The following is a 20,881-nucleotide window of genomic DNA, read 5'->3' on the forward strand; positions in this document are numbered from 1 at the left end:
CTGTGACAATGGAAATATGTTTTATGTTGAAACTTGGTGAAAATGTAATCTCTATTAGTTAAAGTAGTTCTACAACCCTCATTTTCAGCAGCCATGCAATTTATTACAACACAGTGAAAGTAAAATTTATTCTCTGTTCCTCATTGAAATATACTTTGTATGTCTTGGGGTTTGAAAGTTTAAATTCTTGTGTCTAGGATTTACCCTTTGCTTTTGTTGTTCCTTTATGTATGAAAAATTGGTAGTCAAGATGATAACTTAATATTGAAATTCCTTCATTTATAAGCTTTGGTTTATAATGAACTTACTCTGCATCTTTTTAAAATTAGGCTACAGACATTTGTGATCCAAATCCAATCACAATGCTTATGCTTTGTGTCTATTTATATGAGTGGCTTCCCCAGTATTTACCTAAGAAATCTGTCGAGTTTGCTGGTCCACTTCATGCTACTGTTGTTAGAAAGGTACTAACTCTTTTTTTTTCTACTTTTAAGTGACTCCTTAAGGAAATTGCGTTGTGGGTTCCTTGCGCTGGGAGGAAACAAAACTTTAATCTCTGGCTTAGTATTATGTTTGAACTAGGGATTGTGGTTTGTTACGCTCCCCAAAATTCAGGCTCTGTAAACATGGTTTGTTCTTGGTTTACTGATCAATCTCTGGGATTGTTGTTTCTTCCTCTGTGCATGAGCAGAGAGGAGCAAAACAGATGCGAAGGGCATGATCATGGCAAACCATTAGCTATGGTTTACTATGATATGTGAACAAGACTATGTAAATGCTACTGATTATGTGTTGCATATATTTCCACAATATTTCAGTGCTGGGGAAAGGCAACTTTCCCCCCATGTAGCAGGACAATTGCTACTTGGAGTGGCTTTCTGGAACACGGCAGCTCAGACATCACAGCCATCCGTTAGTGTTATCACTGGGAATAAGGAGCACTGTACTTCCCGTGTATGTGCTACATTGTACTCACAACAAAATATTGTGCAAAATAAACAGAGATCTTGCATGGTTTTTGCTTGAACCTTCCTGGGCTCTTAAGATCAGTTTCAGAGGTCCTGCTCTGGGCTGACACGAAAAGTCAATCAAGACGGTGTTTACCAGGAGCAAGCCTAGTGGCCTTTAAACAGAATCTAAATACTTTTTCCTCACACTCTCAAGCTTTTTACTGATTTTATTGCTACATGAATAACACATCCCTACCTGGCATTATTTTATTACACTATTGGTTCACAGTACCACTCTTTGTGGTGTTGTGTTTAAGAACATTCTAGAATAAACTGTCTGGTGAGAGCTTTCAGAAAAGGTGGGGTAGAAATAAAATAAAATGTTATTTGTTTATTTATTTGCAACAGATACAGTTAAAAAACCCAAGTATCAAGCCTTTGGTTTACACTGCTACAATTTTAGGAAGAGAATGTGCTGATTTTTCATTACCTAAAGGAAATATGGTCACCATTTCCCCAAAGTAAGTAGCCTTCCATTTTGTTTTACTGAACGAGATAGTCTCTATTCCTTCTTTATCTTTTGTAGGATATTTTGCAGAACAGCAGGTATCTGAATGAGACATAATGTTCCCAGTCTTCAAATTACAGTGTATATTAGAAGGATACTATGCTCCCTTTTAACTTTCTGGCTTTCCCTCTCAGGTATGAGAGGAGGGAGTGTGTGAGCCCATGATGTATTATGTCTGAATTGGATCAGGGGTAAAGCAGCAAATACTATGTAAAAGCTTTTCCTCGATGCTTGATCTCTAAATGAATTCAAATAAGGAGCTCTTCCTCTGCAAATTGCCATTTTACGTTTCTTGCAAATAGTTCAATAGGTTGAGCAACACAGATCATCCCCTGATGCACTTCGTATTAATCAGAATTGCTTCAAAACAAAGTGATGGTACAAAATTAACTTGCAATGGAGAAAAATGTCTGAAACGTTAAGATTTCTTTAATTCAGCTCCTGTTGCTCTTTATTAACTTATAGCTATCTTTATTTTATTTTTAAGTTAAGTTAGGTGCATATGAGTGAGACAATTTTAGGGCTCTGGTGATGGGGGAAATAAAGCTGGAGAGGAGGAGGAATTGGAGAGGGTTCAGATGGAAGTGGATGCGGCTAAAGGGGGCATTTGCAGTGTTGTGGAGGAGCAAGAGGGGGCATGGGGAGAAATTAAGGGCAATATGTTAGTGTCCCTCCCTTCTTAAACTTCTTATATTCCTTAGTACATCCCATAATAGAAACAAAGGATGAGTAGCCCTCAAATGTTCTATAGTACCTTCACACAATGTATTTGACACCTGGTACCATGGGTTGTCTTCAACATGAAGTTGAAGACTTCATGTTGAGCTACATGAAGTCTACAACTCCTACAACTCCTTCTCATTAATTTAATCAATCTGAGGTAATCTTTCAAGTCGGGAGAAATAAGAATATAAGATGTTGTGTAAGTAAGCTTACAGATAAGTAAGCTGTATTTTATTTTCCTTTCCCCGTCTGCTTTGTAAAATTCTATAAAAATAATAAAAATCTTTATTTTCTAACTGTATGGAATTTTGCCGACTCTAGTGCATCCTGCTTTTTGACATTTTAACACAGTAGGTTATTTTTAGTCAATAAAAATAATTCCATGTAAGCTACTTGCTTAAATCTCTCGTTTTTAAATGTTGGCAAAATTGAGAGTTTAAGGAGTCATTGACATAACCTCCTAAACAGCACTTTGTCAATACATTTAGCTATGTTTTCTCCAGAGTTAATACAGCATGAAGTTAGAACAATAACTTGAAAAGATGTTTGTTTTCTAAAATCAGCTGTTCATGATTCTCAGCTAAGGTCTGGATGAACTGTATAAAATATTTAAAACAAGTACTTTAAAAGAATGAAGAAAATAATAGAAACTGAGCTTTGTAGATAGACTGATTGTATCCTACACTTGTCTCCTACAGCTCAGCTTGCATAGGTGCCATGGCAACTAGGGACACATCCCTTGGACCCCCACATAGTCCCACCACATTTTATATATTGTGGGTGGCTGAGCACACTGCAAAGCGATTTGACAGTGGGGCTTCCATTGCTTTGTGTCTTAATTTTCCCAACATGTCTCTGGGACCCATGTAATACGAGATACAGAAAAAGAACTATGGAACATCTGGTGAAAATAAATTAAATACTAATTTGAACAGAATGCAATGAATTTGGTATATATTTTATCCATACATTTATAAATAATTTAAAAATTACTTTGGGTTTAATTTTAATGGCATACACAAATCTTTCTGTGCCAGTTTTAGTCAGTGGTGTTCTATTCATTTTTTTTTTTTTTACTATTCAGGATTCTTGTTCTAGGGCTTGTAAGGCTTATCCCCCCCCCATGCTATTCTGTTGTCAAATATTTATTCAATACATACTTTTACTAGATTTATCATTTTGTGATTTATTCTGGGAAAGACTTTGCCATAATGCCATTGCAAAATATATTTCTGTATTTCCTGACTTAGGAGCCAAACAACCATAAATGTGGAGTTTACTAGTCGCTTCCTGCATCCTGCTGAAGCTGTGCTGCTACTTATTACAAAAGCTTTAACCGGAGTGGTTGGTGCTACTATGGCTTTCTCCTTGAAGACAAAGATCAGTCGTATTAAACTTGCTGTAGGTACCATGTGCTTAATGGGTAAACTTGATAAAATCTGTAGTCCGTTAGAATCAAGTTTTCATGTGTATTATAGAATAATAGGTCATATTTATTGTTTGTTCCAGATAGCAAACACCCTAAGATATTATATAGTGAGTCCATGTTTAAAGATCTCTCTATTATTGAAGATGCTGAAATATTTCTTACATTATTAAAACAGGGCTGAGGAACCAGTGGTCCATGGTTCAGATGTTTCAGTGGAGCATCTCAATGCACCATGTGCCATCACCTTTTTGCCCACCCTCCCATTTAACAGGCTTGAAAAAATCCCAATTGCTGTGAGAGGTGTATTTTTTGAGGAGGAGGGATCACAGCTGGGAAGGGAAGAGCTAACACTCCCTGGGCACTGTGGTACCCAGCCAAAAATAGTGCCCCACACCACAAAATGTTAACATGCTTGTTTGAAGCCTAATTGCTGGAGGCTGGAGAGCAGCAAGTGTGTGTGTGTGTGTGTGTGTGTGTGTGTGTGTGTCCCAATTTTGGCCCTGCCTGCTTTAGTCCTGCTCACCACTGCCTTGCAGCCCTCAGAATATTAACCATGAGGGAATGTGTCCCTCAGGCTGAAAAAAGTTCCCAGTTCCCAGGGGCGTCTTATCCATAGAGGCTAGTGGTGCAGGGTGCCAAGTTCTGAGGGTGCCAGGGAAGAGGCGGAGGCTGGACGCAGTGCCTCCTGGCATCAGCTCGCCGCCCTCGCCTGCCTCCGCCATGCCACGCCGAAGCAGCACCACAACGCACCCAGAGCCACTGTCTGCCGTGGCCACTGCGGCACGAAGCGACGAACTGAGCCAGGAGCTGCCGCATCCAGCTTCTGCCTCTTCCCCGCTGGAGGAGCTGCCCTCCACCTGCTGCCCGCCTCCTCCAGCCCTGCAAAGCTGGGTGTGCCGCCGGCAGCGCCGTCCTCCCTAAAAAAGATTGGCAACTCTGAGAAATGGGGGTGGGGGGCAGAGAGCAGAGGGATCTTTGCACCATGGCGCCGGATATGCTTAAGATGGCCCTGCCAGTTCTGCTTATGTGTGAACATGTATTTTACATGGGTATTCACAGGAAGTGTTGATTTGGGAATTAGCAATGCTCTTCTTTTTAGTTTTGCTGGAGACAGTTGTACACAAAGCAAATTGCATTAGCTTTGAATACCTTTCTTACTTTGAGGGATTTCGGACTGACCAGTAAGGAGACCATATTAGCATGGTTGCTCTGGAGAGTTAGCAATAACTAAATTGTTGTTGCAATTGTAATAATATTTATTTATAAAAGAAATATGGTTGAAATGTAAGAAACTGAAGTATGAAATGCTTTAGAAACAACAAACTGGCACTGAAATGCCACCAGAGAAACATGCAGAAGAGAAAGGGCTAAGAATCCATTGCACAGCATAGCCCAGCCTCAAGTTGCCTGGAGCACACATTTAGTTACTGTTGCGAAGAAGGGAAAGATCAGAGGCTGGAAAGTTGCTTTATATGGAGTCTGGAGTTAAGAGACATAGAGACTTAGCTTTGCTGTGGGAAGAGTGAAAGAATCACGAAGGGTGAAAGGTTATATACAAAGTCATCCTTTCCCCCATCTTGTGAGAATCAGAGGCAGGCAAGGAAATGGAATTAAGGAAAATAGGAAGAGGTAAGAGAATTGAGACTCTAATGTTTACCTTTCTTGTGGTAGACAGAAATCGAAGATGGAAAATGCTTGGCTTTTTTGCTGTAACCTAGAGGTGTGCTTCCAGGAATTGGCAGGCAGCACCATCAGAGAGAAAGGGTTATTTAGTAAACGGTCTGTGCACAATAGCTGAAATAGTTGGTTATCAGAAACACAAGATGAAACTGCCTCCCCACAACCACTGGCTCATGTGTTCCTTGTAAACCCACCATTTTCTATTAAAAATAGAGTCATTCTTTGGAAGACAGCAGCAGATGCCCTCCTGTAGAGAGCTCCTGGCTAGTCCAGAGGGAATGAGGGAAGTTAGATGTAAGGCTAAAAGTAAAAAGAGAAGAGAAGGGTCAACTCCCACTGGGTATGCCAACTCTAGGGAGCCGGCGTTTCTTTGCCCCCCTCAGTATTTGTTGGAAAGGGGCTGTTTCTATGAATATTTTATTGACAGAACTTTACACTTTTCGAAGTGTACATTGCACTGCCATTAACCTGTGTGTGTGTGTGTGTGAGAGAGAGAGAGAACAAAAGGATCTGATTATTTAAAAATATAATTAACTCTGAATTGTGAGCAATAAGACTAATGCTTTTTTCATTTACTTACAGGGTGTATTAAAATGCAAATCTCCATGTTATGAGCTAAACGAATTAAATCTGCAGGTTATTAGTCCTTTCAAAATGGATGGGCCATTCAGGTATCACATTAGATTGAAATGGTTTGGTTTCTAGGCAGTTCTGTATATTCTTTCCATAATTTTCTGTTCTTGCTTTAAACATTAAAAACCAGTAAATGTCACCATTTACCAGGACACATATAAAATGCTCTGAATTATAAAGAAATGATTGGTTTTCCAGGCATGTATTGTTAAATTTATCTGTGTTAAATTTTGTAGTTGTTTTAAAGGATTTCATATCCGAAATATGCAATAATCTGATGACACATTAGCTTTGACTTTTTCTCCCCAAAATGATGCTTTTGGCCATAGGCATTCAACTTTTCTGGCTACAGAGTTTTATGTCATTTTATTTGTCTTTAAAAGGGTGGCTAGAGGCTGTACTCACCGTGGAAAATACATTTTCAGATTTAAGAGTTTTAAAACAGCATTATAAAATACAAATTAATAAAAACAAGCTAGTTAAAAACAATAGTTAAAATACAATAAAGCATTTAAAACCAGCATTAAAATGCTGATTGGTCAACATCTGCACCTAGCATTCCACAGCCTTTCTGAATACAGAGTTCTTAGCCTGCCAGTGGAAAGATAGTATGGAGAGAGCTACTCCAATCTCTCTTAGGAGGGAATTCCACAAAATGGGAGCAGCCACAGAAAAGGCTGAAAGTTATCCAGAACTTTGGGATATCTGGAGGTTTTTGTTTTTATAAAGACATTTCACCACTGCTTCCTTTAGATATGGTGGGACTCTGCCTTGATGTGAAGAAGCATTCATCACTCCCATTATCCACTCCACCAGTCCCCCAACAGCTGCTTTTATAAGCTGGGAGGGGCAGGGGTCAAGAACACCTTGGGTAGGCCTCATCTCTCCAATGATTCTGTTGTCTAGGTAAAAAGTACATGAAAAAAAGCTTAGGTTTGGTTATTAAAGTATTTTTGCTAGTACAGAGACTTTGGGATGGGTAGGTCAGAGTTCTTAAAATCTAAGTATTGCTATATTCCTATTTTTGCAAGTTGTTTGTTTTATTACCTTTAAATATTGTAGGCTTTTTGCTAAACTGGGAATATTTTTAGTGTCATTTTAGTTGAATCAACCAGTTGCATCACTGAGCCTGAGAACTTAGATCAACTCAGCCATATTAAACAAGGTAAAACGAAAAGGTAAGTTTTCAAACTTATTAACTCGCAGCTCAGTGAGAGATAATACAGTATAATTCTGTCATATCTTTTTATACTTCCTTAGTAGGTTATTGTACTATGGTAGTTATAGTAGCAGTTTAAATGAAGGAATTCTGCAAGATTGTAATTATAGAGAGGAATGGTACATGTGTGTGTGCATATGCACTGTGTTTCTTACACCCCCATTCTGGTTTAATGGGTGAGAGGAAGGACCAAGCTCACTCTTGTCTTTTTAAAGCAGCAGGTGCTCCTTGTGTATACTGGTCAATATAGAAATAATGAAGCTTGCTAGGTGAATCCTGCCCACCAGCAGAAGCCCTGTGCAAGGGGTTTCACTTGCACAGTGTTGTTTTCCCCCTCTTCCTCCCCCCCCCGGTTAATTGTCTAGCAGGCTGATTTGCTTGCACAGGTGGAACTTTTCTACTATCACAACCTGAACTCTATCCAGATGCTTAGAAAGTTGAGGTAACTATAACTCAACAGCTCCTGTGTGAGCTACCTTGCTGAGGACAAAAGCATGACCTGATCATAGGCCCGTACCTGAGCCCTGCCCTGAAGGTATCTAGGAAGACTTCCCGTTTCTAACCCAACAGCGCCTATTGGGTGAGACTAGGCATTCAGCCCTACAGAATGCACAGACTGGAGGGGCTGCCTGGAGGGGCTGCCCATCACCTCCAAAGGTGTCTAAGGGTGCTCAGCTGTTGATCTTGCCACCTTTCCATCTCCTGCACCTATCTGCCAAAATGTGAACAAATTAACCTACTAAGCCACACCCACCACCTGTGCCCTTACCCACCATGCCATGCAGCACAGAGTAGGTGGTGAAACTAGCCTGCAGGAGTGGACATGGGGGAAAATCCTACTCAGCTCTGCAGTGACTGGCACCAAGATCAATCTTGCAGCCTAGGTTGGGCCAGCCGGTTGCCGGAAATCAAAGGGAGGCAGTGCATGTGTTCCTCCTCTTCCTCAACCAATCACAGAAATGCTCTAAATTGATAGCTTTGCACCAGCGGTTTCTGTGAATGGGGTTTACATTGACATCTTCTCATCTATATTTACTGAAATTCTGTGGTTGAACTATCTTATATATGCACCGAACATTCACTTTGTACCTGATTACGGATGGAATATTTCAGTATTATTAACTCCTGTTATATGTGGTATAGCCATCCCTTCCACAATGGTAACTTTCCATGTGTGAGGTAAAAAGAAACTATCACATTGTACTCAGTAAATTTATTTACCTCACTGTATTCCTATAAGAGGTTTCTGAAAACTGTTTGAAATAGGTGGAAGCTAAGAAATTCTTGTCCATTGAAAGAGCACCACAAGTGTGACTGTTTTTAAGATCCTCCTAGAATTGGGGGCAGAAGGAAATGCAAATTGAGAATCCCTGCTATAACCTAAGTTCCTTGGTGTGGTTTACCAATATATGAAAGTCTTCTCTTTGAAGGCAATTCATTAAAATATATGCTGCTGCTGCTGCTTCTTTATAGCCTTTATAACTGATGAAGCTCACATTAACCCTAACATTGCTAATTTCATTATTTGGCTGCAAGGTTTAATTATGGAGAATGTAATCCTGTTCCACAGAGTTAGATAATAGCAAGAAATTAGTGTGACATGTATGTTCTGCAGCTGATTACTGTCTTGAATAACATACTTACAAAATGACATTAATAGGCATAAATAACATAGGTTCACAATTTCAATGGGCCTATTCTGAGTAGAATATAGCTGCATACAACCCTAAGTTTGTTTTCTCTTTGCTGTATAATTGCCTTATCAGATGTGATGGCTTCTAGATTGACTGATTCAGAAAGTGAAATATCAATATTTGTGTTTCAATCCTACTGTGATCAACTGTAGCCAGAACCAAAGTACAGTATCATGAAATACGTTTTGTGAAGCCAATAGGCCTTTAGAGTCATTTTTTGTGTGTTTGTGAGCAGCCATTATCCATACTTTTCTTTTTTTAATTTTATGCATGATTGATTAGGTATGATACAGAAATATAAATGCAGTACTGTCATTTTTGTATCACTACTCAACCTTTGGTATGGCAGAAAGTCAAAAGCATACTTTAGATACCTTTTTTCAGTTCTGGATCCCATCTTTAGCCCCCAAATGCATTTGGGGATCCACTTTATTATATTTTACCATATGCCTGTATGGTGGCAGTACTGCTGTTAGACTGCAAGCTGGTTCCTGATCCACCAGTTGAAGCTGCAGTCCACTGCTGCTTTAGATACTCATGATATTACCTTACCTGTGATCACTGTGGAATATCGGTTTTAATACCATAAAAGATAAAATGGAGATTTTACTCAGTTATCAAAAGATCAGAATCCACAGCATAACAAATAAAAAGGGCAGTAGGCTATGAACAAGATACAGGATATCAAACACAGGAGTTTCAAGGTTTCACTATGACATTTGTGTTATATTCTTTTGTTTACATGGATATTAGGAGGCAAGCCAGTCATAGAGAGACAGTATACCTTTTCACATGCAGAGAAAGTGTACTGAAAATGAAAATAAGTATAAGAGAAATAGCTGCCATAAAGGAATATAAAACTGCCCTAAGGCTTCTGTCCTAAGCCACTTGCTGATCAATTAGACATTTTCAGCTGTGTTTAGGATTGAACCAAATAAGATCCTTCAGTGACACATGGCTAACCATGAGGTAGTAAGTCATAATCTCAGGGGAACAATTTGAATTTACAATTACAAATTAAAATAAGCCAGTTAACTATATAGAATTGTAATTGAAAGAGCTTAGAGTAACTGAATAGATTGTTGGTTTAGGGGATTCCTTTGAGACTCCAAATAGATTTAGGAATTGCAGATGAGGACACCTTTTCAAATTCAAGGTTACTCCATTATAATAGTTAATGGAATAGAAATTCTTAGATTTTGTGGCCTAAATTAGACATTCAGGTAAATTACTGGGATTAAGACAGTTTGCTGGAGGAATTAAAGATCAGCTATCAAGATCAATTACCTCATATTTGTTATACACACGTGATGCTATATTCTTTGCAAGAACATTTAGTGTAACTATTTAGAAAGTTATTTCAGTGAAGGAAACATAAGGGGCGAGATTAAAGAGTCTTAATGAACTAGGTAGAAGATTGGTTGCACATATTCACTGAATGTAACATGGCAGTGGCATTAAAATACTGAATACAGTGATCCAGATGAAGCATTGGATCTGGTCTGAGTACTGTAAAATCAAACGAGTATTGTGTAAGTGAGTGGAGTCTTCATACCATTTTAGATTAGGTATTGCCTCTTCTTTCTTGTCCCTATAAAGGGTTCATTGAGGTAGCTGAGGTCTCTTGTTTTCATGAACAAAATTTAATATAATTTTGGCTGACTATTAAATGAGAGATGGGTGTGCTTATTGGTAAGACTCGGAATATGTAAAGATGGTTAGCTTTGACCAGTTTTTGAGCTTAGTTGTTAAATGTTTTATCAAGGGAGTAAAGTTCAGATAGAGTCTTAGGTATATTCACTCCCAGGTATTTCTGGCCAGTTGTTTTGTGTCAGTTCAGTTGTAGGTTTGGCGGGGGGTGTATACACATCAACTCAGATTTGGTGAAGTTAACAGTGAACCCATATATCTTGCCACATATAGCAAGTAGGTGCATAATAGCAGGTAAAGAGGCTTAGGATCAGAAAGGAATAGTGCAACATCATATGTGAACATATTGATAAGATGGATTTTTCCAGATAATTCAAAACCTTTTAGATCCTCCTCTGCTTTCAGTGCCAAAGCTAAGGGTTCTGTGGCCAGGGCAAGGTAGTGTGCTGTCCTGCTTCATGCCCCGGCCAATGGGAAATATCTAAGAGTTTTCCCCATTCACCAAAATTTGGGCCAGTAACCCATAGCATACATCTGAGAGCTTATCAACCCAGGATGCACAAATAACAAAGGAACCTCAAATTGTAAAGAGAGACTGTCAGTTTAAACAATCAAATGCCTTGTCTTCATCCAGCATCCCAAGAACAAGAGGTTCTGGAGGTGATTGACCCTTAAAAAATGTATTGAGAATCTTTCTAATAGGCTATGAATCTGACTTGGTCATGGTGGAAATGGCTGGGTAAATTTCTTTAAAAGACAGTTAGTCAGTATCCCTGTAAATTAGCATTCATATTAATCAATGAAATAGGTCTATATGATTCAGCTTGTTAAGGTTTGGGTATAACTGTGATAACCGAGGCACACCAAGATTCAGGAATTTGGCCTTTATTCTTTATGTCAAGAAACAGTTTGTTTTTCATTTTTTTTAGCTCCGAAACTGACATACTGAATAAAAGACATGATGTGATAGGTGTAAAAAAATTCTGCAGTCAAGAGAACAGATCAAATGCTGGTAAGCTCTATTTTTAATCATGTTTCTTATTGGTTTCACAGTTTAATTTGTTAAACTACATATAACATTTTTCCGATTACTTGGAAAAAAAACCCTACTATATTTATAAATATTGATTTTTTCGGGGGGAGGCTTATAGTGCTCAAATGTATTTTACCTTCCCCAAAGAGTAACAGTGTAATTCTGTATAAGTCTTTTGAGAAGTAAGACTCACAGAATTAAATGAGTTTTACCCCAGGTAAGTGAGATTGCACCCTAAGGCACTTCTGGCTTGAAGTTGCAGTGCACTGGTGTGGAGAGCAGGTGTGGGGTGGGGGGGGGCAGGAAAAGGAAAGGAGAGGTGGGTTTAAAAGCCCTGCAAGTGCATCCTTTGATCATATTAAATCTATCTGCCAGGTTTTAGATCCACTTAAAATATTTTCTAATGGAGCCTTTTCTTTGTGTATCTTTTTGATGGGGTTTCAGCTGAGCACTGAAACAATCATTTTACAAATAATTCTGAGTACCTGCCTTTGCCTATCAGGTTATGGGTTCATTATTGTTGGCCCTATTTCTCAGTGATGTATTGGGCAGCTGAGCTACTGAAAGATCAGTGATTAAATTATCTTATTTAAATAACTGTTAGTTCCTTGCAGCTTTTGAAAGAGGGAATATTTCATTTGTTTTACTGTTTTGTTTTGACATATATTAGATATACCGTATGTTTTGACTTAAGACTTTATTTCAAAAAGGAAAAACAATATTTCCTAAAATATATACAGATTCAGAGTGAAAACATAGCCTTGCTCCCAACGTTGATGATTAAGAACTGCCCTCTCCCTTTTTGCCCTTACTGGTATAAAACAAGAGGACTCAGGAAGCAGCAGTGGATCTGCCACTCAGCTTCTCTCTAGATAGAATTGCTCTGCCTGCTGTTATCTTTATGAAGGAAAGATTGTTGTCCAGGTTAAAAAAAAAGCTACTTATTTAACAAAAAAAGTTGCTCTGCCTTGAATTCGTATGTATTTGTTTTTAAGTGCGTATAACAGTACAGTGGTACCTCACAAGACGAATGCCTCGTTTTCTGAGTTGCTTCGCAAGACAAATTTCCCTATGGGCTTGCTTCGCAAGACGAAAACGTCTTGCGCCTTTTTTTAAAAAACGTCAATGCATTCCTATGGGAAACCGTCAATACACAGTGGTGCTTCGCAAGATGAAAAAATTCACAAGACGAAAAAACTCACAGAACGAATTAATTTCGTCTTGCGAGGCACCACTGTATAACATATTCTACTATAATGCATAGTATGTAAAATGGTTTTTTACAATATATAGTATATAACATAGATCACAATGGAGAGAACCTCTTATATTCAGGGATTTGTGTGCATTCAGTGGGATGTTAAAGAAAAAAAGCTTTAACTCTGGAAGAGAAGTCACCATCCCTGTCTCTTCTTTTGAACTAACTTTAAGTAGAGGTAGATGTCAGAGAATTTTGATAAAAAAGGAAGCAGAATTGCTACAGGAAAATAAATCAGTCAAGTGAATATAATCAGCAAATGATACATTCATTTCAATGTAAATATCAAAAATAGGCAAAAAATTCATTTAATTTAAGTTACATAATTAGTTACATAATCTATGTAAAGGTAAAGGTAAAGGACCCCTGACAGTTAAGTCCAGTCATGAACAACTCTGGGGTTGCGGCGCTCATCTTGCTTTATTGGCTGAGGGAGCCGACATTTGTCTGCAGACAGGTTTTCTGGGTCATGTGGCCAGGATGACTAAGCCGCTTCTGGTGAAAGCAGAGCAACACACAGAAACGCTGTTTACCTTCCTGCCAGAGCGGTACCTATTTATCTACTTGCACTTTGAAATGCTTTCAAACTGCTAGGTTGGCAGTAGCTGGGACCGAGCAACAGGAGCTCACCCCGTTGCGGGGATTCGAACTGCCAACCTTCTGATCGGCAAGCCCTAGGCTCAGTGGTTTAGACCACAGCGCCACCCGCATACATAATCTATGTAGCTTACATTAAAAAGCAGACATTGGGATAGTATTTGGCAGAAATCAAACTGCAGCAGAACAGAAATAGCACTGATGTGTGGCTGTGAGCAGTTAAGGGCTAATATGTGGAGATGAAATAATCACAGGACTATTGCTTTGGGATAAAATGGGCCACAACTTTATTGATTACAGATGTAAGTAAGTCTTGGCATAGGCATTGGGTGTGTAGCCAGAATCACCCAATCTGACTGTTGGTTGATTACTGAGTAGGCATTGGGCAAACCTTAGTCTTGGATGAAGGGGGGGTTGTAGTCTCTTCCTGCCCCTCCAGTGCCAGGGTATCCCATTAAAGGGATTTGGGGGGAGCTGATTATATCAGAGGCTCAGGCAGGGGCTGGGGCCTATAGCACTCCTCAAAGCGGCATTTCCTGCAGAGGTCCACTAATTTGATGCAAGTCTTAGGAATCCTCTGCTGCCAAATTGACCCTTGACATCACTTCTGGCAAGTTAATGGTTGCCCAGTGCCTATGCCAAATCTTTTCATCTGCATTCAATAAATCTGTGGCCTTATTTGATCCAAACATAAGTGTGTGGTGTCCATTATTATATGCTGTCAGGGAGGTGGGAAGCACAGAGCATCAGCATGCAGTTGCTGTGAGGAATTGATCAGAACCACAAGCGAGCCACCAGAATCCCCTGTGACCATTGGAGGAGGAAATGATGTCCTTCCCAGTCATGTGAGAAACAGGCCCCTGCCCCCAATCCCTAGCGTCAGGCCACAATCACTGCTCACTGGGGGAAGAGATAAGCGGTCCTTGCAATGAATACAAATTAGAAGGGAAATCCCTGCTTTCTTACGCCCCAGACTATGACATTGGGTTGTACTTTTAATCAGAGTAGATCCATTGAAATTAATGACTACTAATTTCAGTGGGTCTACTCTGATTAAAAGTTAGTTGAATACAGTTACAACTGAATGCGTATATGAAATTAACTGCATGATTGTTTGAAATGGACCTCTTTGCTGATTCCTGATTCAAATTTCCCAATGCCTGTATTATGTCTAGTCATAGCATGGCTCATAGCAGCTGGGGTGATTTGCAACAGAGAATGGTGTTAAAAGGAAGGATTAATGCCCCTTCTGCCACACTGCAGCCACGATTCTAATTTCTCCCCTACCCCACAAAATCCAGGAACAGATTTACCAGGCAATGTGTGCTTCTGACCCTTTAAAAAAGCGCCTTATTCAAAATTCTCCTGCTCTTTGAGGAGCATAGTTAAAGCTGATAAAAATGGAAAGCATGAATTAGCATTTCTCTATTATCTGTCAGGTTTCATTGTATTCCTTAAGAATTTAAAATATTACGTATTGTTATGTACTGTAATTGCATTCTTACAATGTTTCTATATTATAGCAGAAGCATTTACTAGCTCTGATGCTGTAGCTAAACCTCCAGATGATGCATTGGCAACTAAGGAATCAAACTATTTACAAGAGTTCTTCAGCCCAATGGATTTACTTTTCCTGACGGGAGAAAGCAGTTCAGTCCTCAGGCTTCACTATCTTCCTTTTATTATGGGAAAACGTTATTGTGCCATAATTTTGTTCAATGAACAGGTAAATAAGTATATTTTTCATACATTGCCCTTGTGAATGACATGAGAAAAATTGGGACACTAAATCTTATTGTTATAACAGTTCATTGAAAATGCAAAAAATAAAAATAAAATAAAATGCACCAACTTCAAATCCTGGTATCCTAAAACATTCTTGCAAAGTCCTTCTATCTTCTCCAATCCTCTGTGGGTCCCTGAACTCATAGGTCAATATTAAGCAATCCTGAAGAAAGTATGGAAGATGTTCCATATCCATATCTGCATGCCAACACATACCTTTTAAAACAAGCAAACAAACCAAAGCACTTCAAAAAAAGGGCATTCATTCATTCATTCAGTGAAATTATTGCCTACTTTTCACTCAAATGATATCCAGCATCTTATAGCTGATTATAACAATATAATACAGTAAAAAGAAATTGTCCTGCTGATCGGGAACTCAAGAAATATGTTGGGGAGAGTTGATGTTAAAAGCATTCCCAGTGTCTTTGATATTTCTATAGCTGTTGCTGCTATTTTTATGAAACCTCAGGTGAACTGGGGGAAATAGCACCCCCCCACCTCTCTTCCAGCTCTACAGTTCTGTGATAAGCAGGCTGTAAGAGATAAAACTGTCACTAGAACACATGTAGGCACCCCACAGTCTATGAGGTGCATGTGGCTCTCCATCACTCTCTGTACAGCTCTCCCCCCCCAAAAAAAATTCCACCAACTTTACCCTTTTGCTGAGCTGATCAGCCATCAGTTAGGTGATAGGGAAAATGACACTATCAAGCAATTTAAGATCTATCTAGACTGCTGGGGGTGGAGTTGTAAAAACCTGTGCTCCCCAACAATTCCAATATACATACAGTCACCATCGCTGTGGTGCTCTTAGCAATCTCTGCAGAATTGCTGTGTGTGAGTTTGTGTGTGTCCATGGAAGAAATGTTTTAGACTAAAACACAATTTCTTTTAAAGGATTGTTTTCCATATCCAGCAGTTTTGAACCATGTGGCCATTAAAAAGTTACAGTTGCGTAAGTGTCTTAATGGGAGAGCTCAACATTTTTCAACCTTTATTTTTAAATGCAAGACTCAGCATGCTGTGAAATAGAAAAGAGCAGTACTGTTAATTTGACCTTCATTTATAGGTGTCAAGATTGCCTACAGGTATAACCATAAATTCTGGGTGTCTGTTAAATTGTAGCTGCATTTCAAAGTTAATGAGTGGGACCAGACTGTCCTAATAAAGGCAGAAATATCGCCTTAACTTTACAAGGATTAGAGCTCTAGAATGGGATGCCACTATATATGTTGGAATAATACTGAGTTCTCTTTTTGTGACTCCAGCAAGTAAAGAATGTACGATGAGATCAGTCTAATAGGTTGATAAACCTATCCTTGAAGTCCTCTACTGAAGGACTGATGAACATTTAAAGGTCCAAATGGGTTAAGCCAATTACACCACATCTTACATGCAAATAATGCATGCAATCAATGGAGGAAATGGCTTTCATGGCATTGATAGGGCACCCGAGTTAAATAATGACAAATACTTCTGGTCCTAATTCTTTCCTACCCAACGTTGAATTACTAGATTTATTTTATTATACCTTGTAGTATTTCCAGTTTAGTTTATGAAGAGGCTTTAAAACGAAGACTCTCAAATGTATGAAATATTCTTGTAAGTCAAGCTTCAATGTTGCTGCAATGGATTTGTGTTTGTTTATAGTCTGAGAGGCTTCTAATTTGTTCTGCATGGATTGTTGTCGAAATTGAAATGCATATGTTCTTGTGTTTCAGATTGGGGAATTTGTGTACCTGGTGGAAGGAACATGTGATTTACCATTGCCTTCAGGCTTACTTCCAATGAATAGCCCAAATGTTCTGTGCATTAGCAGCATGCTAGAAGGTAGAGTGGGGGTATAAAAATATCTCTCCCCCCCCCCACGTTAAACTTTTAGATACAATAAATTTCACAAGCAGTGAAATATTTTGCAATGCAGAGGCATCAGAAAACGGCCATTGGAATATATAATTGTTTCTTTTTCTGGTACCTCAAATGGTAGTCAAACATTTTTATTTGGATTACAAATTACTTCTTGCTCACACGTATTTCTTATCCTTGCATATGCCTGCTCTCTACTGGTGCAAATAACAAAGGATTATTTTCAGTGTTCTCCATACATCATTATCAGTTACAGCTTCTTTCCTGGTTGTCTCAGCATTGTATATTGGTATCATATGGTTATGACTCTGCTTATATGAGCACTATGCCAGGTGAATGTTCCTAGACTCCAAAGGATTGAAATTTGATGTATAGAGTTCTGTTCTGACCATTTATCAAAGCCACATGAAGTACCCTTAAAGGTATACAAAAGCTTCATGCTGTAATTCTTCACAGTATTTCAGGCCTGGGAACCTGTTTAGCTTTTTTTTAACAGGTCTCTTTATATTTAGACTTACTTCACCTTGCAAAAATCAAATTTGTGGTTTTGTTCAATTAGTATCCTCTAGCCTTTCTGCCATCTGGATTTATTACTGGTTGATAATGACCTGGCAACCCAAACAGGCAATAGTTAAAGGAGAAGAAAAGGTTACTTATCTGTAATTGTAATTCTTGAAGATAATAGCTTGTATAGGCTTCCTTCACTTTGCATGGATCCAAACAGCAAATTACCTTGGAAGAGCTACAGTTACTGCACAAGTGACCTTTCTTTCATGGCCTGTGATTCAGACATATTCCTGCATGTCCATTTAATGAGGGCCAAACAGCCCTGTCAGCAGGGGATTGATGCTTGCGGAGACACTGTGCCCCTAGGCTTCTCCAAAATGGAGTATATACTGACAGTAGTATCAACGAGAAATATAGCTACATTTCTTTAGCACCACTGGGCCATAGATATACACAGCTTTGGCAATAGGGCATGTAAAGTCTCTAAACCCATCTTTGTTTAATTGAACTCAGTTTTTACATACTCAAGATTTGTTCCGTGCTGTGCTTTTGAATGAAACCAGCAGCTTGAACTGTAATGCTAACAATGACTTTTTGCCTAGTCACTTATTTTTGCTTACTGTGAAGGAATGAAAATCAAGAGTTATAAGATTAAGACTTATTTCCACCATGACAGCTAAAAGGGGAAGAAAATGTTTTAGTAGCATTGTAGTTCAACTGTTTTAGTTGATAAATTGAAAACAAGTTTGAAAACAAGTGGATTCAAGCTGTTTTTTTCCCATGATTCCAGTGCCTAATAGAAATGGGAATTCAGATTGCTAACTTTTTTCTGGTAGGGCTTCTGTATCTTTGTAGTTGCTTGACATGAGAAAATCTACCAGATGAAGTTTATTCCTTCACTTTATTTATCAGGTGCATTTTGTTGAACCATAGGGGTTAGAAGCACAGGAGCCCTGCTGAGAAATAAAGTTAGCAACACTAGTTTTTGTGTTGTGTTGTCCTTGTCAGCTTTTTCTAACACTAGGCTTTTGGCTCTTGCTCTGGGAAGCCATAGCAATTGGTGCTATGGTACCAAATTTAGCATCTGCCTGGTGCAGGTGTGCTGTAGAAGCAAAAATCTTAGTTGGCCATTGTTGATGTTACCACTTGCTCTTGTTTATTACAGGTGACAGAGAAATACAACCAGTGCTTTGCCTGAAATGTTGTGTTGGTAATACGCTTCGAGAAAAGCTGAAGATCCCTCTCGTGAATGAAGCTCGGGAAAAGGCTCTGGCTCTTGCAGCACAACAGCAGATGTCTGCTTTGGAGTATGAGCGAAGAAAGGTCACTGGGACACTTGAGAGCAGCAGCGTTCGAGTTGCAGTTGCAGCTTTAGGTCTGTCACAAGTTGAGGTAAGAACATTATTGACTGCAGATCTTATAATTGTACTTTGTTCATTACATTTTGAAGCGGACAGGGAAGCAACACTTTGACTACATACTGCACGATTGGAAAAGGCCCCCTTTGTCAAGCTGATTATCTGAGCACTAATCTTGTAATGCAGTTTTCTCCATTATGTTATAAAGCTGCCCAAACCCCCAAAGTTTGATTTTGAGAGGTAACCTCCAACCTGGGAGTAAGCATCTCAGCACATAGTAGCAGGGTTGGATCAGAACTATGGTGGTTCCTGGGCTAGCGGACCTTATTCCAGCCTAAACACAATTCATATGCATGAGATAATCCAGTTTCTTTTGACATGTCTGTGCCCAGCCCCCATCCTTAATTGTTCCAACCAACCTAATTTAGTAAGAACAGTATCATCCATTTCACTTGAAAAGAAAAATTGGTGTGTGCCATGGGAAATACAGCATTCCTACAGGCAGAAGCTAAAAAGTAAACTATATTTGCACCACCAAATCCCCCAAATGGCTTTTTAAACATAGGAGATTTTGAAGAATATTTTGATAATTGTGTAATATAATTAAGAAAGTAATTCCTCAAAAACAAGGAAATAAAAATCTAGGTGCGTACACAGAACCTTTTACATGCTTCCTCGTTGACTTGCAGTTAGCATGAAAACAGTGTTAAGACTCAACTACACTGTTCTTTTATTTACAGAAAGATGCGCTGCACAACTTTCCTAAATTTTTTACAAAATATATTGAGTACAGTGTTGAAGTGAGCATGCCTGAATATTTTGAAAGCCCTGGAAAGATAGAAATACCTGTTTTGGCATCAAGCAGAATTCATCCTACACACCAGGGGAAAGGACATATTTGGTCTGCAGAAGAAAGAGGTGACAAGCATCTATTAGTAAATTACTACTACCACTGTCAATAACAAAACTCTTGATACTAATTCTGAAATTCTTCATATATCTTACCATCCTGTTTACTGCAGATGTTCTTCACTGGGAAGGGATACCCAGTGAGTGGAACAATATCTGTACAGTGCTACCTCAGGTTACATACGCTTCAGGTTACAGACTCGGCTAACCCAGAAAGTGTGTATCTGGAAGGCAGTAATGGGAGACACTTTGATAGTTTTCTGAATCTTCTTCAGAGGGCTGGTTTCCACCCTCTAACCCACTTGGACCTTGGGGTTCACAATCCATCTTTTGAGGTTCAGAATCCTCTATCCCCCACCCCTGTTGGAACCCTCTCCAGGTCTTCCAAGGAGGACCTCGGGGTCTGATCACCCACTCCATGACATCTCCATGGGGACTCATGGCATAATGCAACTTAAAATGCTTTTATTACATGATTATAGCCTTTCCTTGGGCTTCAAGTAATTTTTTTCTAGTTGATGGTTTTCAGGCTCTTCAAAAAGAATTTGTGCCTGAAAAAAATAATTTACGGTTGGAAATTGAAGGACTGGAGCTTTGTAAGTAAAAGCTTGTGCCAGTGAAGCAAACAGAGCATGTGGGACAAACAGCTTTGATTATACAGGATATGTAGTGGAATAATCATACAAAAAAGGCCAGTGACTGATTTTGGTATCCAAACCTTTTAATTATCAACATGTTTACTGGAAATCTTACCGATGTTGTTGTTGGTATCCATCTGTTAGGAAATATTTTGAATAAGCTAACATAAAAATAAAATGTATCAGAATTGCTTACCAGTATTTCAACAAGATGCTATCACACTTGCTGAATCTCAAAAGAGCCCTTGGTTCATTTTGAATCTCAAAAGAGCCCTTGATTCATTTTGACATCAACATGATTTTCTTCATGTACCTGAGGGAAATATTGTTACATATTTGTCTGCATATTTCACATTGTCAGTCTGTGCCATCTATGTGTCT

At 38.9% G+C, this 20,881-nt stretch overlaps 1 protein-coding gene across 1 annotated transcript in view; it reads left to right on the forward strand.

Annotated features, from left to right (window-relative positions):
* CFAP47 (cilia and flagella associated protein 47) overlaps window positions 1-20,881 on the forward strand; it is a 178,948-nt gene that overhangs the window by 59,142 nt on the left and 98,925 nt on the right. Inside the window, exons 36-45 of the mRNA XM_083438942.1 lie at window positions 330-464; window positions 1,359-1,471; window positions 3,492-3,642; window positions 5,933-6,021; window positions 7,075-7,161; window positions 11,476-11,558; window positions 14,958-15,160; window positions 16,944-17,052; window positions 18,761-18,987; window positions 19,694-19,871. Coding sequence (XP_083295068.1) covers window positions 330-464; window positions 1,359-1,471; window positions 3,492-3,642; window positions 5,933-6,021; window positions 7,075-7,161; window positions 11,476-11,558; window positions 14,958-15,160; window positions 16,944-17,052; window positions 18,761-18,987; window positions 19,694-19,871 — 1,375 coding nt within the window. The remainder of the gene's footprint in view (window positions 1-329; window positions 465-1,358; window positions 1,472-3,491; window positions 3,643-5,932; window positions 6,022-7,074; window positions 7,162-11,475; window positions 11,559-14,957; window positions 15,161-16,943; window positions 17,053-18,760; window positions 18,988-19,693; window positions 19,872-20,881) is intronic.

This window comes from Podarcis tiliguerta (genome assembly GCF_965153285.1).
Source record: "Podarcis tiliguerta genome assembly, chromosome: 4".
NCBI lineage: Eukaryota > Metazoa > Chordata > Lepidosauria > Squamata > Lacertidae > Podarcis > Podarcis tiliguerta.